Raw genomic sequence first — 26,180 nt, 5'->3', positions numbered from 1 at the left:
ATTGCGATTTGAATACGATTATCTTCTAAACGGTACGAGTCATCATACTCCTAAACAGGAAAGCTCGAACATATTTGAGTTGTGTTGATTCTGTTTGTTCGAGATCGTTTTTTTTCGAGTAAGCACTCGATGTTCGTAAACAATACTCGACTCGTTTGGTTCTCTGATGGCGACATGGCGACAAGGCGACAAGGTGACATGGCGACAAGGCGACATGGCGACAGGGAGACATGGCGACAAGGCGACATGGCGACAAGGCGACATGGCGACAAGGCGACATGGCGACAAGGCGACATGGCGACATGGCGACATGGCGACAAGGCGACATGGCGACATGGCGACAGGGCGACATGGCGACAAGGCGACATGGCGACAAGGCGACATGGCGACATGGCGACAAGGCGTCCCTTGTGCCCCCCCCCAGAAAAAAATTCTGGATCCGCCACTGACCATATACCGTACGTTCTGAACCGCACAACATGAGTAAATTTCACAGAATAAATTGAAAACTACATGGACGCAAGGAGGATGAAAGAATTAATTTATTGTTCACTTGATAAAAATGTAAAAAAACGAAGTGTGGGTTAATTAATTTAATAATAGAAATTAAAAATATCAAATGAAATTCATTTACATAAACTGAATGAGAAGTATAACTTCAGTCGCGTGTACATGTGTACACACACTCTTTTTTTTTTGACAGTCATTTTTATGCACACGCTAAAAACTTAGCCCTTGTTTGCCTATTTTTATTTCCCTTAAGTTCACACATAGGTAGGTACTAGCGTTTAATTTACAAAAAAAACTTCCACCTTCAAGTTTGAGGTCAAATCTTCTTTGTGTTCCTAAGTCTTTCTTTTTAATTTTAAGGCATGTAACGTTTTGTCTGGGTCCTTATTCTGGTTCTGTGAAAAAATGAAATGATAAAATTTTCACCATCGGAGTTTTCATTCGACTTTTCATTTTATCATTCCATTTTTGCTTTTAAGCTACCTGTCCCTACATTTTTCTACTGATTAAATAGATACGGCAATAGTCAAAACGTTAACTTATGATCGTAAAAATATAATTTTTGACGTATTCTATGGCAACTTTTAATTTTCTTGTTAAAAAAAGGATGTATTTCCTTTTTCCATCAAAATTTGTGTTTTGATATATAATGTGGGTACGCAGTTCAACGGTTGTTTGTATTGCTCGACTGCTAATCTTTTTATTTGGGCTCGAGCTCCTTTTTTTTTGCTTTCATGGCAGGTACGTATTGTTCTTTTCACAGAAAATATTTCGATGAGAAAATTATTTTCATATGATAGAATTTTGACTTTAATTTCCATGTTTCCACTGAATCAGAATCGATGAAAACTATTTTCATCAAACTTTTTACAGAACCAGAATAGCCCACCTAAAGTAGAACAGAGAACAGGGGTCAAATCACGGCACACGGTTGTTAACGTATGAACGCTATCTGTTCCTACCTTTTTCTTTTACCGTGATTCGACCCCAGGTATTGAAAATTAAGTTTTGTTATAAGTTGAACTGTAAGCTAGGTTTAAACAGTATTTTCAAGTATACTTGAGTGTTCGTCGGCGTCGACATTTCAGGCTATTATTTAAAAAGGCCAAAAACAGAAGAAAAACAAAGACGAAGATCTGCAAAGTGCATTAAATGTAGTTGAATGCTTAGCTGCATTTACATTCTCAGTTTTATCGCCGGTGTACGATGTTCCTTCTTGAACTAACACCGTACAACGAGAGAATGTCAGTAGTAAAACCGTCTTGTTGTTTGGTTCTAATTCAAAAACGGACATCTTACACACCGGCGATAAAACCAAGAGTGTAAATGCAGCTTAGATATGGGTGTCCATTACTAAAAAAATCGGGTGTCCACTACTGAAAAAATGGTGTCGGTAACTAAAAAACCGGTAAGGTATTACATTTTTAATTTTGATATTTTTAAGGAATTACTAAATTATATTTGCTTTCATTATACTTAAAAACCATTTCTTATAGTTAAATTAACCATTTAAATAATTAAAATTGAAGCAATGTAGGGAAAGTTATGAATTTTCAAACACAAATTATCCCTTAAGGGTGTCGGTCACTGGGTACGTTACCCTATAAGGGTCACCCTTTTAATAAGCGTTCTTTCCTAATGTTACGAAATAAACAATTTTTTTCATTAAAAAGAGGTTCAACCCAACAATTTCATAAAAAATTTTAATTAACATAATCCAAATAGTTGGTTTCTAAACAGTCCGGTTCACTTGATAAGACTTTTCTACTAGAATTAAGATTTTTAAATTGAATTTTTTTTTTTATTTAAAAATTTCTTTTCTTGGAAAGTCATTAATTATGATAAAGATTGCAATACTAAAAGAATCGAAAAGCACACGGAGAAAAAAGTGTTATCTTAAAATAAGATGGTTCGCACATTAAATTTCACCACCTTAAAATAAGGTCCAATCCGCTTCAAATAAAGTGATTCCACTTAAACTCAGTTAAATGTAATGTGAACTTCATCTTATTTTAATGTGAATGTTCATCTTTAAAAAAACCGTCCAAAAATAAATATTTTAAAATTATTATAGTCACACTTTAGCTTTACTTGCAGTTTATCATACTCATTTCCAAAAGTGAGATAGTACAGCAGTAAAACGTCAGAAAAGCGTCCAAAACGCGTCCGAAAGTCGTCCATAACGCGTCCAAAACACGTCCGAAACGCGTCTGAAACGCGTCCAAAACACGCCCAAAACGCGTCCAAAACGCGTCCAAAACTCGTCTGAAACGCGTTTGAAACGCGTCCAAAACGCATCCAAAACGAGTCCGAAACACGTTTTTTCGATAGTTTATTCGATAGTGTACTCGATAGTTTTTATTGGAATGAATAAATGAATGAATGAATGAACTATTCGATATTTCAAATCATTCAGTTACTAACTATCGATAGTTCAAATCATTCGATAGTTCCCATCACTATCCATAACGTCCGAAACGCGTCCGAAATGCGTCCAAAACGCGTCTGAAACGCGTACAAAACGCGTCTGAAACGCGTCCAAAACGCGTCCGAAATGCGTCCGAAATGCGTCCAAAACGCGTCTGAAACGCGTACAAAACGCGTCTGAAACGCGTGTGGAAAGCGTCTAAAACGCTTGTGAAACGCGTTTTTTTCATACAAACAGTCCAAAAACGGTCTTGCCCCCACTTTCCCTAAAAGAAAACACAGCTCTTAAATTTTTGTTATTCTTTTTTTAGCTTATTTCTACACCACAATCCTTCCACAAAGAAAAAAATAATTTTTATGATCTTAAACACAACATACAAAATAGCAAGCAAAAATCCAATAACATCAAGTGACAATAGCTGTAAACTATTCATATGGATTGCTGGACTTTGTAATTGCGGTGCACCATGATGGCGAAGTACATACTCCACCCAATAAACAGCTGTTTGCTTAGCAGTCAAGGGTCTATCTTTATAAAGTCTAGAAAATCGTTGAACATTATCCGTGTATGTCTGATTTGATAAAACTTCAACAATCGTTTTCCGCACACTTTCTTCAGTCAAAGTCGCATAATCTAAACTTAAACCAAAACCAGCATTTTCCATATTCTCCACATTTACATGTTGATCATTTAAAAGGGGAATTCCAACCATTGGAACACCATGATATTGTGATTCAGCAACACCACCTAAACCTCCGTGGGTAACAAATAGCTTAACATTATGATGATGGAGAACATCGTCCTGTGGCAACCATTTTTTATAAAATATATTCGGAGATTCTATGGGAAACTCGGCATCACTCCATTTGCATAAAACTGTTTGAGGTAGTTTCGAAAGGACTTCGAATATAATCTTGACTTTGGAAGGATCCAAATGTCCTTTGAATATATTTGTTCCAAGACTGAAGTAGATTGCTCCGTTTTCATTAGAATTGTCTAAAATCGATTTGATGTCCTAAAAACATAGAAAGATTGTACTAAAGGAAGACGGACACAATCCCGAAATTTTGAATACAGTAAACCCAGAATCCCAAAAATCCAAAATCCCGAAAATCCAGAATCCCGAAAAATTTGCTTAAATTTTTCATTTTACATATATAATTTTTCTGGATTTCGGGATCCCATTCGGGATTTTGGGTTTTCGGAATTTTGACCCCAACCCTTTATTAGAAGCGAAAGAAACTATTTTAAAAGTTTGTTTACCTCGGGAAGAGGATCAGGTTTTTCTTTAATTTGAATTCCACCAATTTCAATCATTGCCGGGACATCAGGACGAATCGGACCTTGGCTGAAATGGGTGGCCGTAAAGATAAGTGAAACATTCTTCATCATAGCATCTAACGAAGGAAACTTGTCCGATGGGAAATTTGCCCTGAAATTTGGAAAAAAGTAGTAGAATTTTGCTTTGATTCTACCGGAAATGTAAACCCACCTGTAATACTGTTCCTGAGTCCATCTTAAATAAGGCCGATAACCGAGTTCTCTTCCAATCGTAACGTAGATAAAGTTTCTCACTCTATCAAAAAATCGTATCGGTTGCTTTGTACTGGACGCCAAAGTCGGAACATAAGAATATTCCTGAGGATTTCCCACCAAATCATTAACATTGGTAAATGGTCTCATTGTAAATGATAAAATAATAGGACACTTGAAATGTGCTGCCACACCGAATAGAAAATCATTCAAAAAGTATCCATGAAGAACCAGATCGAAAGACTCTTCCTTCATTAATTTTTGCATCAAAGGATGATGCAAGCTTGAATTTGATATTTCCGAAGTGCCTTTAATAAAGGCGGTTATAGTTTTGTAAAATGGTGGTCGTTTATTAACAGCTTCTGAAAATATTTCCGCTGATATTGGTGGAACATCCACATAAATATAACGGTACGGAAGTTTCTTTTTAGAAGGTGGATGATTGGTTACAACTGTTACATCGTGACCGTGTTCAGCTAAAGCTTCAGCTATTGCACTGTGAATTATCAAATGACTTTTCGAATGTGTCGGAAATAGACCGAGAATTCTAGCGGAATTAATTGAGTTGAAAACGGAAATGATACAAATCAAACCGAAAATTAATTTCATGGAAAGATTCATTATTTCGGTGTTAATAGGAAAGCAGTTCAATTAATACTGATAGTCAACACTGAAGCAAAAATGAAATGATATAGTAGGGAATAATTTTAAAAACCTAATTAAATATTTTTGCTATCTATCATGATGTTGTGCCTTTTCATTTATGAATTAAAAACGAAAAAATAAACAAATTTAGATGAAAATAAAATTTTAAAAATTGATAATGATTTAAGATAAACCCAATTTAGCTACCCTTAGTAACAGGGTGTTCTCAATGTTAATATTTGTTATTGAATAAAAGGTCATTGTCACATAAATATTTTTCTATTCTATCAACATTTTCTAATATTTTCGACGTATTAAACAAAATTAGTTTTATGAAAATAAATCAGGTGTTTGATTTAATTTTCATGTGAAAGTCGACTATTATTAATTTAGGTTCTTTTATTTAGTTTTCAAAGGCTGATTAAATAGAACCCAGCGAGAACAATAAATTGAAGATAAATTGTAGTTTCGTGGGTGATAAAACTATCTACGAGTAACAAGTTTTTTGCTGATTCATTCAAAAATTATTAGTTTGTGACCTTTAGGCTATTTTGATAGTAAATGTAGCGCAGGCTACAGCATGTGTCAAAGATCTAATCAGGTACCGAACAGCTCATTTCAATAAAGTTTTGTTATTAATCAACAATGGGTTCTATAAACTAATAAATATTTTATATGATAAGAACTGCAAGAGAAATATCTGTCATTAACCAGAGTCTAATAATATAATATCGATTGATTACTATCGATTTAATTTTAATAAAAAGCAAATTTTTAACAAAGAGCTTTATGAATTGAATATTTACGTCAAAGAAGGTTTTGGGTTTTTGATCAAAAATAAAGTTATTGCTCACTATACCTATATAAAAAAAGAAAAACAATTTTGAAAATTTATTTGACTAATAATACCATAAATTTTCTACAAATTTATTCGTCATTCAAACAATTTGAGAGCACAGTAGCAGATCAAAAATAGTAGGTAGGTACTTAATAGAGGTGTAAGGTGATAAAAATAGTTAAATTGTGGATTTTCGACATATTTATAGGTTCACATAAATATATGGGAATGGGAATAATGTGCATATTATACAAATGAGAAGAAATTTAAGTTAGTTAGTTCATCAAAAAAAAAAAAAAAAACACGCTTTCGAAAAAATCGTTTTGATTCTTGCTTCTTTTCTCTTTTTAGTCCAATGTTGTCAACTAAAAAAGTGGTTGTCTGTAAAGTCGGTTTGTCACTTCCAACATCCAAAAATCCATTTTTTTTACCGTTATCTCAAAAAAAAAAAAAAACCGTATGACACCCCTTACTTTGTTTTTTATTATCTTTTGAATAACGTTTTTCAAATTGTCAAACAAAAATTTCCCTACCTATAATCACTCCTTTGTCAAAGGTCTACCTCATATTTTAGTTTTAAAAACCCATTGGTTTCGAATTTTTTTTAGAATTTTTTCAATACTACTGTCAGGGTAAATTTTTCTATCGATTAAAAAAAAATCAACTTTCTACAACGCCGCGTTGCACCTATTTACCCTATTAAATGATGGAATTTTTTAAAATTCGTTTTTTTTTTTAATAAAATCTGAAATCAAATTGCCCCTCAAAACAAGTATGCAGTTTTGATTGATATATAAAGATGCATTTTTAGAAAAAAAAATTTGAAAATCGTTAAAGCCGTTTTTTAAAAAACTAATATTTTATAAATATTTTTCTGAAAAAAAAAATTTTTAAATAAAATTGGTATGTCATTTTGTAGAAATCACTAATTAACATCTAAAAACAAAATTTCAACAAAATTTAATGTCCCGTTTTTGAAAATTTGATTTTTCAAAAAAAAATTTTCAAAAATCCAAAAATTATTTTTTTTCGAAATTTTATTCTTGGCTTATATTAAAATAATATAAATGATTCTTCACAAAAAATTTCGTTGAAATCGAATAAGCAGTTTCGGAGCAAATTGGGTTTAAAAAAAAAAAACGGTTCTATGGCAGGTACCGTCAATAATGATTTTCAAAAAAAAAATTTCCATTTAAAGATAGATCTTGCCTTAAAACTTAGATTTGAATTTTTTAAACAAAATCGTTGGAGCCGTTTTTGAGGAATTTAAAATTTACTAAAATCGTTATATGACAAGTACCGTTATTTTTGGTTCAAAAACATTAATTCCAGAAACCCCTCTATAGAGTCGCTAAATAACGCTACATACCAAGTTTGACATTAATCGGTCTATCCGTTTAGGCTGTAGCTCCTTATACAGACAGACAGACACAGGGGCGGATCCAGGATTTTTTTCTGGGGGGGGCACAAGGGACGGATTGGCAAAAAAAAACAGCAATAACAGTTAGAAATAAAGTGAAGTACCATACGACTGACTAACAAGCAGAAAATTTTAACGACCCACAGTGGTCTAAAACCTGGCCAAAAATATTTAGGGACATTTCCCACATAAAATAGGTACCAAATGACCAAAAAGTTATTCGGAAGGAAAAATTTTCATTTTCTTGTTACAGTAAAAGCCACTTAAGTGCTAACCCTCTTACTCCTGGATTAGCCGGAAGAAAAAAAATATAAAAAATCAGAAAATGCACGTACAATTCTGTGCTATATTAAAGTTAGTAATCTATTCTTTATTTAATTTTTTACTTAAGTTGTTTCACCAAATAGTTTTTGAGAAATTAAGTTTTAAAGATGAAATTTTGAAAAAAAAAATGTTTACGTTTTTTAATTGATTTTGTATAAAATTTTGCAATATTATGGACATAATTATACCATTAGTTAATGACCTAGTAGTTTTTAGTCAAATACTAAAGACTTCATTCTAATAAATATAAAAGTTCCTCAGAATAACAAAAAAAAAACTGAATCATACTTTTTTGCCGGGAAACCCAGTTTTGTTTTTTTTAATTTGCATTAACCTTTTGTAACCCAAGGTCGTAAATTTAAAAATAAATAAGTCAATCGATTGGCCTTTATCTTTAATAAAACACGTATTTTTTTAAAAATTCAATAAAGTCATTATTTACTTAGTTATTTCGATATTTTGGGAGTAAAAAAAAAGTTTAAATAATTTATTTTTATATAAAAATGCAAAAATTCAAGCAAAAAACTATCTAATATTAATTTTTAGGCACTTTCCTAAAATCCAAAAATAAAACCCCGTGGGGTTTACTAACAAAAACTATTTTTTTTTCTGAATTTCGTAGTTTTTACACAAATTTGCTTATTTTCAAAAAAAGTCCAACTTTCAACATTAACTGTCAATTAAAAACTATCGGTGCTATTTATTAGAAATTTGAAGTACTATTTCGATAAAGCAATACTTAAAGATTATAATATTAGAAGCTAGGGGTTAAATTGTTTTATACCTCAAGAATATTGTGTTCAAATTGTGGGTCTCTTGGAGCCAAATTGGCCAAGTTATGAGTATTTTAATACTTCCCTTAGGAACGTTTTAGTCTTTTAGTCCAGAGTTCAAAACTTTAAATCGTTATCCCCACAACTAATGTTTTCAACGCCGGTGCTCCTCATAACTTCAAAACTACTGCACCGATTCTTTTGAAATTTGGAACACTATTTTTTTTACATATTGTTAGAGGTATCCCTGGAGAAATTTTCTCAATAATATAACATTTATAAAAATCTATAAGTAAGGGTCGCTTTTGAGGAGTTTTTTTCAAGGGGTCTTTATTTTCGGGGTGCAAACTTGGGCAAACTTCTGAAATGCAAGTTTGTTCTACATATTCAGCAGTTCTATAATATATAGTTTATGCAATTTTGTGACTTGTTCCGCTATTTTAAAAACACTAATGTTAAAAAAAAAAAAACAACGAAAAAAGTGCAAATTTTTGAGGTGGAGCTTTTCATGGGAAAGGGATGCAACAATCAACAACATTCGCATTTTCAGCCAGAAATAGACAAGAGTTTCACTCAAGTTCTTTCTGTTATTATTCATATATTTTTAAAACTCTTATAGTTTGATTTCCTTTAAGTATGGACTTTAAGTTCTGGGGGGGTACGTGCCCCCGTGCCCCCCCCCTGGATCCGCCTATGGACAGACATACAGATAGTAGGACTTCCGGGACCCACTTTTTTGGCATTCTCTATCATCGTAATGTCATGGAAAAATGTTATCTCAACTTTTTTTTTTGTACGAATGCATAACTTGATATATAGTACCTATATCGCAAGTAAAAAAAAGTGTAAATGTAGTTTTCGATTCTTTGTGCACCGATCATGAAAATTTTTTTTGAGCTAAACCATTTTTATAGTTCAAAAAATTTATAAAATTTGTACCTATGCGGTGGTTTTTAAGCATTTAAGCATTATATTGAAAGTTATGTATATAAATATAAGCTTTATATATTTTTAAAATTAATTTTAAAATAAAAATAAAAAACTGATTTTAAAATTACCAAAAATCATAGTCTTGCCTTTCAATTGAAACATGCCATTAAATATTTTGTAGAAAAAATTATAACAGAAGTTCTGAAATTTGTTTAAGAGCCAATTTATTGAGTCTCCATTAAATTTAAAATGGTCATTAAAAAAATTTTTAAATTTAAAAACAAAATTCTTTTATTCATTCTCTTTTAAGGATTTTTTTTGAAGTTTGACATCATTAAGTAATAGAGCATTAAATTTAAACGACCTTTTAGTTAAAACGCCAAAGTCGACTTTTTAAGAGGGTTTTTAGAGCTAATGAAGGTTTTAAAAATTATTTCTATTTATTCACTTTCAAATAAGGGCATCAAATTTCTATTTTACGAAATTTTCGGTTCTTTTAGGTACCTATTGATATAATGATTATATTATATATATATATCAACTTTAATTTAATTATTTTAGTTTTTTTAATTTATTTTTTTTTTCTTCAAAAGTTGTTGTTTCATACTTATAATAAATTTTGTGTGTGAAAATAAAACAATAAATCTTAAGCTAGTATACACTGTATACTTTCTAACTTTTGTAGTTTTTCTTTTCCTAAAACTTAATCGAACTATTAAAATCATATTAAGTCCAGCGATAGCGGTTTGAACTTTCAAGTAATCTGCTTACTCATGATAGTCTACCACACACTTAGATTATTGTGCTTCTATAGATAGATAAATAATTAGATGAACCGTTTAATCTCTTACGATTTGATTATATCTCTTCCTTAGCGTTTGTGATTTTCAATCAACAGTCCACCTTCAATTAATTAGATAATATCTGCACTATCAACCAGACATTATTTTTTTTGATAAAATTCTTTTTGAAATTCGTGTGTTGTATTGATATTGAAAAAAAAAAAAATGAAACTTCAAGTTAGCATTCCAAACTTTCTTCTTTTACGCTGACAAAAGAACAATAGAAATAAGCCATCCTTAAATCCTTAAATAATCGAAAAAGTTCTCTCACGGAATCAAAAATCGTAATTTTCACAACAATCAATCGATATCTCCATCTCACCCAACTAATTGTGGCTTCCTATACAACAAATTGCTAATCTAAGATGATTTGCATTTATTTCTCCAAAAAAATAATGAACACAAACCAAAAGAAAATCCTACTTCCTCCCCCCAATCGAATCATTCCATCCAGAGAAAAAGAATAATGGCCTCACACTAAGGGGCTATTTGTCAACATTACAAAGCTAGAAGGAAGCTCTATGACAAAAAAAAAGAAAAAAGTAAACTAAACAACCAGAACGGGGAAAATCCTTTTTACAACCATTCATACCATTGTATCATTTCCTTTGTATTCCTATATCTTCGTCGCCATCTCTGATTCGTAACGCCAAGACTCTTAAACCCTCAACTAAGCTCGATAAAGCTGATAAAAAATAGAAAAACAAAAACAACAACAAACAAAGTTTTCTTTGGATTTGTTTTGTATTTTCCACAGATCCGGTATTTTAAAAAATCTATATAGGCTCCTTATTATTTTTTTGCTTCCTGCCTGCACTTTTTCTTCTTCCACAATCTCCCAAAACCTATTCTTCCGACTTTTCTTCTGCGGCTGTTAACATAAAACTTTTTCAATTAATTTCTTCTTAAAGCAAACAAGTTGTGTGGCTTCTCTTCTTCTTTCTTCTCGGGGTCCGTTCTTCGGTCGGTATAGAAATTTCTACCAAGAAAAAGAAGAATTGACTTAGATCAAACCAAAAAAGGACGAAGGATGATAAAGATGTTGGTTTTGGGTACACAGCCTCATAGAAAGATATATATCGAAGAGATATATATAACAGTTATAGTGACCATTTTCGGACAAAAAGCTTTGTGGGTTGTAATTGATTACCAATCGATATGCAGGAAATGAGCGAGGACTCAATAACAAATGCCATGGAAAAGGACGAAAATCAGGTCGATTGTTTATTGGTATCACTGTGCTCAAATGCGGAGCGAGAGTTCCTGTTTGTTTGGCTTGACATGTGAAATCTTTGATTTATGACCAAACAGCAGAGAAGACTGGCCTTTTCTTCGCACGCAACACGCACACAAACAATACACTCATCAATTCACGCAACATCAGAGATATAGTAGAGCTCTATCAGAACCAACAAGGATACGGTCTTTCGTTGAGATCTGAGTTTTTTATGAATTTCCTGGGTCCATTCATGATGAGTTTTGTGTTGTTTTTTTTGTCCATTTTTTTACCATCCGAGGACAAAAGGACGAAACTCCATCTTTTTGGAAAGTGCAATAATAAATCAACCTTTTGAGATTGAAATTTTTGTCGGGGCGTCATAAATAAGTTCTGTTTTTTTTTTTATTATTTTGTTGTTGCTTTTGCCAGCCTCCTTCGTCCTTGTGTATGAATGAGTACGAGGAAAAATTGTATACCATCATTTCCATCACTTAACAAAAAACCGCAGGAAACGTCCAGATGGGTTTCATCCTGCCTCCGGTTGTGTCTGGGGAATTTTTCTGTTAAGGTTTGGGTCGGTCTTTTTTTCTATCATTTTTTTGTGCAAAATTTGCCAAAAATTGCAACAAGATAACGTTGGCTAAGGGAGAGACTCTCTTTTCGGAAGTTATACAGACTGGAAATTATGTCTAACCACACTGTAGCATTTGGCTGGACATAAAATGTTTGGAACTACTAAATATATTGGACCAATGTACTCATATACCTAGGCTACAATGTGTGGGTGGAACTAAAGGAGGGTGTGGAAGTGGATGTGGAAGGTATCTTGTTGGAGCTGTGATTAGATTTTTACCATGACCAGGATGATATTTCAGTATTGAATACAAAAAAGGATTCTTTCGTTGTATGAGAAAGTAGGCGGCTAGACATGTTAAATAGATGAACTGATATTTTTCGAATGACAGAACTTACATGCAACTCAGGTATTGTGGTTTCCTAATGAACTTTGCTGTTTGATACACTTAAATGTGGATAGTGTGAAAATTGTGAAGATTTAAGTTTACAGGAAGCCGTCTTTTGCAAAGGTCCTGAAACTTTCAAATTTTTCTATTTGGATTTTTTTTTTGTAGGTACCTTATTTATATTGTCTAAATTGCCAAATTTTACACTTGGAATATTTTGTTAAATATAATCACAACAAAAACATTACTGTTAAAAAAAGAGCCAAGTTCTCCTATGTTGAAATTATGCTGGCACAAAAAGTATTGAGCTGTAAAAGTGTACCAAGTTCTAAAGTTTGGGTTCAAATTCGTATCAATAAAATTTTGATTGTTCTCTTGACAATTTTTCTTAACCATCGATTTTTAAAGTTATTTCAAAAATTGCCAAGTAAACAATCAAAATTTTATTGATACGAATTTGAACAAAAACTTTAGAACTTGGTACACTTTTACATTTCAATACTTTTTGTGCCAGCATAATTTCAACATAGGAGAACTTGGCTCTTTTTTTAACAGTAGTGTTTTTGTTGTGATTTCACTACTTTTTGCAAGGCATGGCTGCAGAATTAAAAATCTCTATATTTGATGACAATTCAGTGAAAATGGGCGGTTGCCACGCCCCCTGGCCGAAATTCTCAAACTTTAAGTTTTTTCCTTTGTATAAAAAACTACCAGCTCTACCATTCTACTAAATTTCAAGATTCTACGATAATCAGAAGTGCTCTATAATATTTTATGAAAATCCAGCGGAAATGGGCGGATGCCACGCCCCCTGAATTGAAAATCTCAAATTTTTTTGTATACACCACAAGTCCTATCACCGTATAAAATTTCAAGTTTACGAGAAAGTCACATTTCAAATGGAAAAAATTTAATCCTGAAATTTTTTACATAGAACGGTAAAGAGAGTCACTGGGAGCTTAAAACTAGTTTTTTGTTAAAATTGAGCTTGAACCAAAGCCGCCATCTTAAATATTTTCGAAGATTCTATTTTCTACAACTTTTGTCTTAATAAATTATTCTCTGACCCATATTTTTTAGAGTTAATTTGAAAATACTTTTCTCCTAAACTGAATTTTTTACTTGCGATATAGGTACTATACATTGGGGTGGGTCAAAAAAATCGAAATTCTTTTTTTTTGATTTGGTACTGCGAAAAATCGATTGCTAGACACCTCTAGAATATACACACCAAATATGAGCTCTTTATATTAATGGGAAGGTCCTCCGCTTTGCAATTTTCCATTTTTACATCAAGCTTCTACTAAAAAAAAATAATTTTTTTATTAATAGACTTTTTACCAAATTTCTTTTCATATTCTTGTAGGAAATTGAACGCTCTACAAAAAAGGCCTTATACACTTTTTTCGTTTATCTAACCGTTGAATAGATATGGTCCAAAAATCGAGAAAATCTTTAAAAAATTTTTTTGAAAAATCAAATCTTCGAAAACGGGACATTGAATTTTTTTGAAATTTTGTTTTCAGATGTTGATTATTGATTTCTACAAAATGGCATAGGTACCAATTTTATTTTAAAACTTTTTGCCAAAAAAAACATTTATAAAAAATTAGTTTTTTTTTAAAAACGGCTCAAACGATTTTGAAATTTTTTTTTCTAAAAATGCATCTTAATATATCAATCAAAACTGCATACTTGTTTTGGAGGGCAATTTAATTTCAGATTTTATTTAATTTTTTTTTTCCAAATTTCTATATAAAAAGTCTTAAAAATTTAAGCAACTTTAACTCTAAGAGCAAGTTCGTGCGACCCAGTCGTGCATTTTATTTATGATTGCCACAAGCAATTTTTTGTCATAAAAAACGCAGTTAGCAGAGTATTCAGTCGTCGGTCGCCGTTGCGTTGGTTTGGAAGAGCCTCAATTCCGAAAACTTTTCAAGAAAATCTCAAAAAAAAAAAAAAAACTCTCCATACCAAATTTGAAGTCATTCATCCTATCCTTAAAGACATGTAGCTCCCAATAGAACAGAAACAAAAGCCGTGTTTTATTGGCAATTGTGAACTGAGTTACGAATAAAACAGTTACGAATAGAAGACGGTCAAAGAATTGCCGGTCTCACCTTTTTTGCCTACTCTATCATCTGAATGTCGAGTTTGATTGTTATGTTAAATTCAATTTTTTTTTTTTCAAATCCATAATCGTACCCATTGAACACTCATGATGTTATTTGTTTGTTTCTTTTCAATTGAAATATTTTTCAGAACAAAAAAAAAAAAACAAAAGAAAAATATTATTTGAATAAGAATGAACTCAAAAACCAACAATAGGTACATAAATATTTATGAAACGGTTCCAAAATGCAATAAGACAAGACATTTTCAACGTCAGGTTGGCCGAGCGGTCTAAGGCGCCAGATTTAAGCTCTGGTTCCCGAGAGGGAGCGTGGGTTCGAACCCCACACCTGACAAACTTTTTTATTATATTTTTTTTTTTATTTTTGCTAACCCTCTACATTAAAAAAATGTCTCTAAAAGCGAAGGGGCTCCATTTCTGAAGTAAAACATAGCTTCCAAGCAAAGTAAAAATGTAAAGGAACGAAATTTACAACAAAAAAATTTAACAAATTTTGTAGATTTAAAACCCCTTAATGCATACGAAGCCAAATATGGCTTCCGTACTTTTTGCCCTCCCAAGACCAGGCCAATAATTTTTTTTGGGAGCGGGTCATAATTCTGCTTGTCAAAATTCTGTACGACAAAATTCTGTGGGGTCAAAATACTGTAATACCATAATTCTGTACGTCATTATACTGTAAATACAAAATTCTGTACGTCAAAATACTGTATGAACAAAATACTGACATGCAAAATTCTGTTTTGTAAAATTCTGTACGGCAAAATACTGTATATCAAAATTCTGTAAAAATGCTGTAAAAAAATATCGATATTTTTTTACAGCATTTTTACAGAATTTTGATTTACAGAATTTTGATGTACAGAATTTTGAAATACAGTATTTTGACCAACCAGAATTTTGCTATACAGAATTTTGACTTTCAGAATTTTGTTCCTACAGCATTTTGCACATACAGAATTTTGACATACAGTATTTTGGCATACAGTATTTTGAATACAGAATTTTGCAACATACAGAATTTCGACCCCAACCCATCAAAATTCTGTAAAAATGCTGTAAAAAAATATCGTTTTGATCGAAATTCTGTATGTTGCAAAATTTTGTATTCAAAATACTGTATGCCAAAATACTGTATGTCAAAATTCTGTATGTGCAAAATGCTGTAGGTAGGAACAAAATTCTGAAAGTCAAAATTCTGTATAGCAAAATTCTGGTTGGTCAAAATACTGTATTTCAAAATTCTGTACATCAAAATTCTGTAAATCAAAATTCTGTAAAAATGCTGTAAAAAAATATCGTTTTGATAATGTAAAAAAGTGCGCGCGGACACACGAAAAAACTATCTCTATGGGTTCTCAGAAACACAAAGAAGAGGATTGTATTGAATCTTTACCATTTTTTTGTGACAGAGAAGAGAAAAGTGCATACAAATAGACAAAACCATATTTGGCTTCGTATGCAGTAGAGGGTTAATGTTAAATAAAGTTAGGATAAGTTTTTTTTTCAAAAATGTTTTATAAAATAGAGAAAGGCATTAAAAGACTTTTTTTTTAATAAAGACTAATAAAGACCGTCGAAAAACAACCACTGCCTTGAAATTTTTTCCGATTGTTCACATAAGACAGTAAAATAATTGAAATACCTCCAAAAAATGTATATTAATTTCTATAAAAGCCAACTGAACAAACCACCTGTCTCCTTCTATCACAAATCAAAAATCAAATCACTTATCTCGCTAACAGGTTAGTTAGATATTCCTAAAAAATCATATCGACGAACGATGACACTTTAATAAATATGTACATTTCGGACCAGCAAATAAAAAAAAAAAACAAAAATGATAATGTTTCGCTTTAGAACAAGTTCTAAAGTACCCTCCAGAGAACTCCTCAACAACCACTTAACCGCCTGCTGCTGGTTACACATCAGAGGTGGAAGCGTTTGCTTCCTTCAGAGGGAAGCAGAGCAGAGACCCTTGGGATCGAAGTTCCTCGCATCACTCCGGTGTTTTTGCCATTTTCCATTTTCTTGTTTTCTCTTGTAGCTTTTTGTTGTTTGAATTCATTGACATTTGAACTTGACAAGCCCCTAAAGGCTCTTACGTGTTCAAAAGACTGGAAGAATACACAAGTCCCTTCTTTTTTGTTTTGTTTTGTCGGCAGCATTGGCATCGGCAACATCAGTGTGATATGCGGTGGATATACATTTTACAGAAATTCAATAAAATACTGTACGAAGACGACAAAAGTCAAGTATTTTGGTCCAAAAAGGTATATTTTCCTATGATAAGGCGACATAATATTTGAATAAATTTCCCTCTCCCAACTCCTAGATGGGTACGACATCAGACTGAATGGCATTATATGCGCTACCACAGGAACAAGCTTTTTTTTTAATTTTTTTTTTGAGTCCTTTTTGGTCCTTTTTGATGACAAATCTGAAAATAAGCTAAATGTCACTAGAATAGTGCCGTCTGTCCCCGATGGATGTCTCTCTAGTTTGTGTCGTCATCATCATCGTATTCTCGTATTCTCTCTTGGTTGGAAACATCGGAGGTGAAGATGGGCTGCTGAGCTTGACGTGTGAATAATTCGAATTGCAGAACAGTTTGACAGTAATCTTTGCCACTCAAGATGACACTCTCACTTCTCACACACAAAAAATGAATAAAGTCCTCCTTATGCAAATAAGGACGTGACGAGGGTTGAATGTGTTTATTTCAATTCTTGAGAGTTTTTGGTGTTCTTTGGTTTATTTTATATTCCATCACACTCTTTTACCAATTTCGCTATATTCCGGACAATTGTACCTAAGTTCTTTACATCACAGGATCTTGATATTTGGAATGGTAGAAAGGAGATTCTTGAAATTCAATTAAATTCCAATTCGAAGGATGGTGCATGTTAAGAAAAAAAAAAAAAAATACTTAGTTTAAGGGTGAGTTGGATGTATTTTTTTTTTGTCTAGAATGTCGTTTGAAATAGTGAGAGAAAAGGACCACTTTCGTTAGAATGGTTGATGAGACGAAAATAAGGGAAAATGGGAAAAAGGAAATCTTTTGTGTGTGCAGAATTCTCCTTTGAATCGGATAAATGGATAACTTAACACCACTCCAGAGGGTATATCTGTCCGTTTCAGACATTTTCCCACTTCCTCTAGCCTAGCCTATTTGTACGCCTACCTACCTCTCGACTTGATTCAAAAGTATAGTTTTTCATTCTGTAAAGAGTCACTTGAGAGAGAGTTCATTCGGGTTTTTCATTTCTTTTGTGTGCATTTATTCAGTTAGCAATTGAAAATGGTGACAAATTTAATTTTCTACACTTCTTGTCGAGTGAAGGGGCGTGGCAATAAAATGTAGAAAAGTAGTAATTTGGCTCTCTCTAGGGTTTTATCTTTTTGCAAAGGTTTTAATAAGTTTATGAGCACATGAATGTGGTCTTGATAGCAAGTGTTGACAACTTTGAAGGAAAAACAGTTAGGTTTTTTGTTGAATAAACCAGACAGTAACAATCAGGAGACGATAAAGCATACATCTGTTAAGTTCAACAACCATTTTTTTTCGGTTGAATTCAAATTTTAGACAAGGAGAACTAATTCGATGCATTGAACAGACCTCTACTAAAGAACCCTGCCAATGACCCCAGCAGATACGTTATTACGATTTCATCGAGGATGACTTAATGGGAAATCTTCTTTAAAAAACAGGTTGAGGATGCACACCACCGGTCTCTTAAGCTTGGATATAATTTAAAGAATCAGGTTGCTGTCATCTCAGCTTATATGGCAAATTTGGATATATTCTTCGATACAAGCGCTGAAACTAGCCTCCAAATTGCGGTTTTGCAACGATGCGTCTGATTGCCAAAGTCTATCGCTCGAATCCATGAAATCATGAGCTCGTACGTTTCCTTTGAACGCTGATGACACGGTGTTACAAAAATGAGGTTTCAAAATATACGCGGGCGGAGACCTATCAGGTTTTGTAGAGCTAGTCGCACTGATTACGAAACGGTATTTGAAAATCCCCTAACACCCCCAAAATCTGGAGTTACGGCCAAATAACGGTTTTTTGGACCTTCCCCCATTGAAAAAATTCTAGCTTCATCAATTTTTTACCCATTTTCGATTTTTTTACAGTTTCCGATAGAAAAAAAATATACCTTTTTAACAATGTATAAAACATGTAACTCGGTTAAACCACTTAGAATTTATAAGCTGTCAAAGTTCAAAAATTACATTTTTTTCGTCATTAGCCCAACTTCGGCATTAAATTAAAGTATATGTTTTCAAAACAACATGCTATTTAAAAAATATATTCTAAAACAATATCTATTTTCCAATCAATTGAAGTATTTTTTATGAAAATCACTTCAAAATTGTCTTAGAAAAAAAAATTTCGATTTCAACCCAGATACAGAAATTCGAACTTTTAGGTATAGAACAAAAATGTTGTTTCGGAACGTAGTAGGATAACTTGGGTGCCAGGATTTGAAAACGGGTTTTTGTAGAGGAGCTCAATACAAACATTTTTTTCTCTGGGAGGGGGGTCTATCTCTCCCCGTTTAGGTGGGAAAGGCAATTTTCTAAAAAAAAATTATCAAAATAAAAATAAATTATTAAAAAACAACTTCAACACTTACAGTAATAAATTATACCATTTCCGAAAGGCAAAATTGTACATTTGATTCTAGTTTTTAAATCAATATAATATAACCAATAGTTTTTGAAATAATCGATTTCAAAGTTAAAAATAGGCGAAAAAATTTTTTTTAAACTCATTTTATACTATTTTTGTCCAGACTGTGAATTTTAGTAAAAAAAATTACTCACGCAGAAAACTGCCTCAATTGATTCCTTATCGAACAGTGAAAACTATATGTTTCTATGTCTTCTAGTTTTTGAGAAAATTGAAACTTTCAAACACATATAATCTATTTCAATTTTTTTTTTGCTAAGATACAAAGCTGAATTAGTATTAAAAAAGATTTTATTATCATATTAAACCATATGATACTTTTTTCGAAAGCTTGAATTATACACTTAATTTAAATTTTTAAGTTAGGTTATTTCAATCAATTGTTTTTTCAAAATAAATGGGCGAGCCTGGTTAAGATAGTAGTTTTTCTATATTTCAATTTTCTAAGAAAACAAGAAGGCATATGAACATAATGATTTTCAGTGTTTGATCAGAAATCAATTGAGGCAATTTACTTTATCGATAAACTTCGTGTTGAAATCCACAGTCCTTTTTAAAATAGTATTCCAGTGTGGTTTTTAAACTTTTTTTTTCTAAAATTTTGGTTGGTTTAAATAAATTGGTTGTAAAATTTAAATTAAGTGTATAATTCAAGTTTTCGAAAAAAGTATCATTCATAACTGTAAGTGTTGCCGTTGTTTTTTAATAATTCTTTTTGATTTTAAGTATTTTTTGAATTGCCCTTCCCGCAGACACCCTCTCCCATAGTAAAAAATGATTGCATTTAACAACTCTATAAAAAAACCGCTATCAATTCTTGGTTGCTAAGTTATCGTACTTTCCCCCCAAAAAAAGTAAGAAAAAAATATAGGTTCAAATGGCCATACTTCGGTTAGCTTCAATGGAAAAAAAATAATATGCAACGCATTTTGAAGGAAATTTAATCTCCTTTCTTTTATTAGAGCAATGTTAATGCCTATCTCAGCCCAAAAAAGAGACACAGCCAAAAAGGTAAAAAAAAACTCAAAAAATGGAATTTTTTGATTTTGTTTATGATTGTTTTGAATGTTTTGGTAAGGATTTTTTTTTTATCAATTTTTTCTTTTATGACTCATTGAACGATTCCTGCAATAAAAACCCATGAACGTCTTATAAACAACAATTCTGAAATCGTGAAAATTTAAAAATCTATCGATAATTACCAAACTCACTCATGTGTTTCATAATCAAATTAAAATTTCCAAATAAATCTCAAGATATAAATTTTTATGACAAAAACCCATCTCGTTATCTTTATATTCCTATTCTATTTTGAATTCGAACCAAATTGGAAAAGTATGTCTAACTACCAAACATAATGCCATTCTTGTCACAAGTCTATACCTTGCTTGAGCATTAAAAAGTTCCCTCTCATACACAATCAGAAAACTTGGTACATACTCGTATACTCTCTCTCTACTCAACTGAACTATAACAAAATGAAAATGAAAGAAAGAATTTCCGGAATTTCAATTAGACTCGCTAGTTTTCAAAATGGAAAATATGTCACTCAATCCTGACAGCTTTTAGACTGACACTCTTCTTGGCTTGAGCTCTCTTCGATAAGGCTTTTTGTTATCCATTTGAACAAAGAAATAGAAAGAAAAAAATAAAAAAAAACTTCCTGCCAAAATAATTTCAATATATTTTCGGTTAGGTCTTTGTGAGTTGGTCACTTTTGGTGTTTTTTTGTAATGCGAACCAAAATCACACACACACACATTCATACCTATTCGAAATACTTCAACTTCAATTTTCCTAGTTTAGGGGTATTTGATGTATAAAATAAAGTATAGAATGTTATATGACATGGCTTTGGCTTCTATTCCCATGAAATGGTCAATTGGAAAGTTTTCTAATAAAATTGCTTCAGTTTTTTTGGGGACCCCAGTTTTCTGCTTTTGGCATTTTCCTATAGCTTTGAAATTTTTTTAATTGAAAATCTAACAGAGATTTTGTTTGTTCTCCTCTGGATACATCATCCTTGATGACTTATAGAAGCCTCTGGGTGGAAGGGAGTTTTATAATAAAAGAAACAAAAAGGAAGAAAATATAATTGAATGCAATCAATTTTGAGGGGGACAGACGCGTCTGTCTATAAAATCCAACACGACAACGACGAGAACGACAACGTTAGTCAATTGGAAGAATAAATGAAGATTGTTTAGAACCAAAGACGAATCGCCCTGTTCATAATGAAAATGAGTGTCATAATTTAATTTCAAAGTTTTATCCCCATCCTGACTGAGACTGAATATATTGACCAAAGAAAGAGAATTTTTTGTCATCGTAAACTTGTTTGAGTTTTGAGTAGGTAACGATGTTCGGAGAACCCCCCACAAGGATTTTTGTACTTTATGTCGTGTAAGGTTCAAATAAAAAATCATTGATTTAATGAGCAAGAAATATAAAAGGAAAATTTTTTGTCATTTTAGCAAAAAAAAAAAAAAAACAATGCTGAGTGACTTTTTCCAAAAACAATATGATCGACAGAATAATGCGCGTCAAAGTTATGAAAAACCAGAGAAAAATCAACGGCTGCACCAAAAATAAAAACACGCTTCATAGCTTTGGTGTTCATAGCTCTGGTTTTCATAACTTCGGTGTTTCATAACTTCGGGTTTTCATAACATTGACGAGCATAACTCTGTCGCTCATGACTCTGGTATTCGTAACTTTGTCGGTTTCTCAAATAAAATGCACGACACGTCAGTGGCGTACGTTGAGTCGCCGGGCTCGGGGCAAGACTAAATTTTGGGGCCCCTTAGATACAAAAAGAAAAAGTACGTATAGGTACGCCATACAATTTTTTTTTTGTATGGCTTATTTATTTTTAGGTTTATTTACTTACTTAAAATGTCTATCATAAAAGTAGTAAATACTTGTAGTAGGGGCCCCAAACTTAAATATTTAGAGACCCCTAAAATAAAAATTTGTTTAGCATAGAATTGATAGTTCTTCTGTTCTGAAGTAATATGTACACATTGGTTTTTCCATCATCAAACATAGCCCCAAAAATAATTTTTCAAAATATAAAATAAGCCAAGAATTAATAGGTATTGGGGCCTCTGTTCTGAAGTAATATTCGGAATGCCACCAATAACGTAATATTTTTATTTTGGGCCCTGATGTATTTATGTTGGGGCCCCTTAATTGATATTTAATTTTCCATTTGATTGTTCTGAACCACTGAAGTAATAGCTTTTGAGGATCCTCAAATTATATTTGTCGTCATGCCATCAGAAAATTTGATGAATATTTTTGGGCCCCCAAATTAATATTTGATTGCCCCTCAACTAACGGGGTTCTTGAAAAATTATTTTTTGGGACCCTTTATATAATATTTTTGGAGCCCCAAATTCATATTTTTTGGCGCTACTTAATTTTATTAATCCATCAACAAATGTAATGTACCTAATTAAAAAAAACAATTTTTTTTTAATTAAATTTTTTTTTGACGCCCTGAAGTTGTTTGCTTATGTATTGACTTGAAGTTATATTTGGTATGCCATTAACAAAACTTTTTTTTTGCTTTTTTGGGGCCCCTAATGTATTATTTGTGGTTGCAAGGATTTTTCAAGTAATATTTTTTGGGTCCCTAAGATAAAATTATAATTTTTCTTTCAAAAAAGCAAGTTATTTTTTTGGGGCCCCTGGGGTAACCTTTTTTTTAAATCAATATATATTGTGTGGCTACCAATGCATTATACCTACATTACACTGAATGACATAATTTGTTTCCCGAAGTGATTCAAATACATTTTAATTTACTTCGTTACTCAATTTATGCTAACAGTTTCCTTCTCTGCATTGTCGCCAGTGTGGGCTTTGGGGTCGGTCGGGGGCCCCGGGGCGCCGCCCCGCTTGCCCCAAGGGAGTGTACGCCCCTGCGACACGTACTTGCTCTTATGTTAAAAGTTGCTAAGAATATTAAAGCCGTTTAAAAATTCGTAAAAGGAATTTTTTTAAATAAAAAAACTTAAAAATTAATATAAAATTTGGTCTGAAGCTACAAAAACATACCTTTAAAAGAATTCGACCTTCAAATGAAGCATTCCATTTGATTTATTGTTTTATTTTTAGATTTTTTTTTTTGAAAATCGTTATAGCCGTTCTTGTAACATTTTTTTTTTATATAAGAATTTTGAAAAACTAAAATAAAACTGGAATGCTTAACCTAATATTAATCAAAACATAAAAACAAAGTTTTAAAAAAAATTCACTGGCCGTTTTAAAAAAAATTGATTTTTCAAAAAAAAAAAAAATTTTTTTTTTTTAAATCTTTCATAAATTTATTACTAACGTTAGTTAAATGTTGTTCTTCAAAAATTTTCCTAGCTGACGCTTGTGTCATTTACGAAAATAACATTCATAAAAAAATGTTACCTTCCGTTAATAACGGTCCAAAAAATATTTTCAATTTCAAAAGCACAATTTTATTTGGCAAATAACATGTATAATCAAAATCGATAAAGCCGTTAAAAAAAAAACAACAATTTAGATTTTAGTCTTATGGAAAGTAGGTACCATTAATTTAGGGAACGTGTGTCGGCGGGAAAAATTTCAGCACTCCCTGATAAATTTATTTTTTTTTTTTTTTCAATTTTTATAAACAAGTGTCAACACTATTGCTGTGGAAAATATCAAAACTAAAGAAATTCAAAATGCAGATATCATCAAAACTAATAACATACTTGACCAAATCTACATCACAGTAAAATTTAGGAATATACTTCTTTGATAATAAACAAACCCAAAAAAAGCACTCGATAGAAATTTCAAGTTCACTTTTCTGCTTCATCATCATGATTAAGATCAATCAGAAACAAGATAAATAATTATTCATACACACTTAAATAAATACTTAATGAGTACTTGAGTATTTTTATGGCCTTTAATTTTACAAATTTAAAAAAATTTATTAAAAAATCGTTAGTTTTTTATGAATAGTAATTTTGTGTTAAATTTTAATCTGTTTTATTCTTTCCTTTGACTAACTTGAAAACCAACTTTATCACCAATTTAAATAGAATTTTGACTATCTTAAAACTAACATAAGCAACGACAATAAAAAATCCAATAACATCCAATGACATTAATTGGAAGTGATTCAAATGTATCGCAGGACTTTGCATATGCGGTGCACCACGATGCCTCAAAACATATTCCACCCAATAAACAGCTGTTTCCTTAGCAGTCATTGGTCGATCCTTGTAGATTCTAGCAAACCGTTGAACATTATCTCTGTATCGGTTATTTGTCAGGACTTCGTTGACTGTTTTGCTGAATTCATCATGCGTTAAAGTGGCATAATCCACTCCCAAACCAAAACCTTCCTTAACAAGATTACCAACATTGGTACCTTGTTCACTAAATAGGGGAATTCCCACCATTGGAACACCATGGTATTGAGATTCAACAACACTTCCTTGACCACCATGAGTAATGAAAAGTCTTACATTCGGGTGGGCGAGAATATCATCTTGTGGTAACCATTTCTTGAAGAATATGTTTGGCGACTCCCCGGGAACCTCTGAATCACCCCATTTCCATAGAACTTTTTGTGGAAGTTTCGAAAGAACTTCGAATATGATTTTGACTTTTGAACTATCAAGATGACTTTTGTGGATGTTGGTACCAAGACTGAAGTAGATTACTCCATTTTGAGTGGAATTGCCAAGAATTTCCTTAATGTCCTGAAAAAAATTGGCATGATAAGAAATTTTTTCACTTCGATAAAGTTGATAGATTCTTACCTCTGGCAATGGATCTGGTTTACTTTTGATTTGAATTCCACCAACTTCTACCAAACCAGGAACATTTGGACGAATTGGTTTCTGACTAAAATGATGATTTGTCATTATCAGTGAAATATTCTTCTTCATGTCTGCTAACGAAGGATACTTGTCCGATGGGAAGTTGGCTCTGGAAGAAAATGTACAAAATCAGTTGGATTTCTACTTCTTCCAAATTGTTGCCAACCACTTACTGGTACAACTCCGTTTGAGCCCAGTACAGATAAAGTTCCAAAGCAATTTCTTCCAAGAAACCGACAAAGAGGAAGTTTTTCACTCTTTCCCAGAAACCCAATGGCTGCTTACCACCTGCCATTACAGTCGGTACATAAGACTTCTCTTGAGGATTTCCAACCAAATTATTAATATTCGGAACAGTTTGTATTGTAAAGGACATCACAACAGGACATTTGAAATGTGCCGAAACACCTAGTAGAAATTCATTGAAGAAATATCCATGAACAACCAAATCGAAGGATTCTTCTTTCATCAATTTCTGAAGTGGTGGCTGATGTAAACTTGCATTTGCAAAGTGATTCATAGATTCCAAGAAGAAGAACATCTTTTTGTACCATGGTGGTGGGTTATTAACTGCTTCGGCCATAACATTTGACGAAATACCCGGAACACTTAACTGAATATATCGATAGGGAAGATTCTTTTTTAGCGGGGGATGTGATGAAACAACTGTTACATCGTGACCACGTTCGGCTAAAGCTTCAGCAATTGCACTGTGAATTATTAGATGACTTTTCATTGGCGTTGGGAAGAGACCGAGAATTCGTGCTGAATCCGACACAACACAAAAAGTCGTAAGGATTACAAAACTAGCAACTATTAGATCACACCGTGGATTGGCCATGTTTATTCACTACGGTAGACTAAAATCTACTGAAGTATGGAACAATTTTCTAAATTGGCTCTATATTTACTTCTCTCAGGGGGCTATCAGATTTTTGGTGAAATTGATAAGTCTTATCGGCTGAGATGGGGGAAAATGATATTGTTTAATGGCAGCTTTTTAATTGAGATCTTGTTGAAGATTTTAATTGAAAATCGTTTAACTTAAAATTTGGAAAAGGGTAT

At 32.2% G+C, this 26,180-nt stretch overlaps 2 protein-coding genes and 1 non-coding gene across 3 annotated transcripts; 1 reads left to right on the top strand and 2 right to left on the bottom strand.

Annotated features, from left to right (window-relative positions):
- Positions 1–3,233: 3,233 nt before the first annotated feature.
- LOC129912039 (UDP-glycosyltransferase UGT5-like) lies at positions 3,234–5,112 on the bottom strand. Its single transcript, XM_055990131.1, has 3 exons — positions 4,431–5,112; positions 4,202–4,370; positions 3,234–3,953 (listed from the first exon to the last, which is right to left on the bottom strand). The coding sequence occupies exons 1-3, from the start codon at positions 5,090–5,092 to the stop codon at positions 3,234–3,236; spliced, it is 1,551 nt and encodes a 516-aa protein (XP_055846106.1). The 5' UTR covers positions 5,093–5,112.
- A 9,696-nt stretch (positions 5,113–14,808) lies between these two features.
- Trnal-uaa (transfer RNA leucine (anticodon UAA)) lies at positions 14,809–14,892 on the top strand. The gene has a single exon. It is a non-coding gene; the product is annotated as a tRNA-Leu (tRNA).
- A 2,163-nt stretch (positions 14,893–17,055) lies between these two features.
- On the bottom strand, positions 17,056–25,956 carry LOC129912031 (UDP-glycosyltransferase UGT5-like). The gene is made up of 4 exons (XM_055990118.1): positions 25,289–25,956; positions 25,056–25,224; positions 24,318–24,995; positions 17,056–17,238 (listed from the first exon to the last, which is right to left on the bottom strand). The coding sequence occupies exons 1-4, from the start codon at positions 25,954–25,956 to the stop codon at positions 17,056–17,058; spliced, it is 1,698 nt and encodes a 565-aa protein (XP_055846093.1).
- Positions 25,957–26,180: the final 224 nt, after the last annotated feature.

The sequence above is a fragment of the Episyrphus balteatus genome, chromosome 1 (assembly GCF_945859705.1).
Source record: "Episyrphus balteatus chromosome 1, idEpiBalt1.1, whole genome shotgun sequence".
NCBI classification, from domain to species: Eukaryota; Metazoa; Arthropoda; class Insecta; order Diptera; family Syrphidae; genus Episyrphus; species Episyrphus balteatus.
This window is presented reverse-complemented; position numbering and strand designations above follow the sequence as displayed.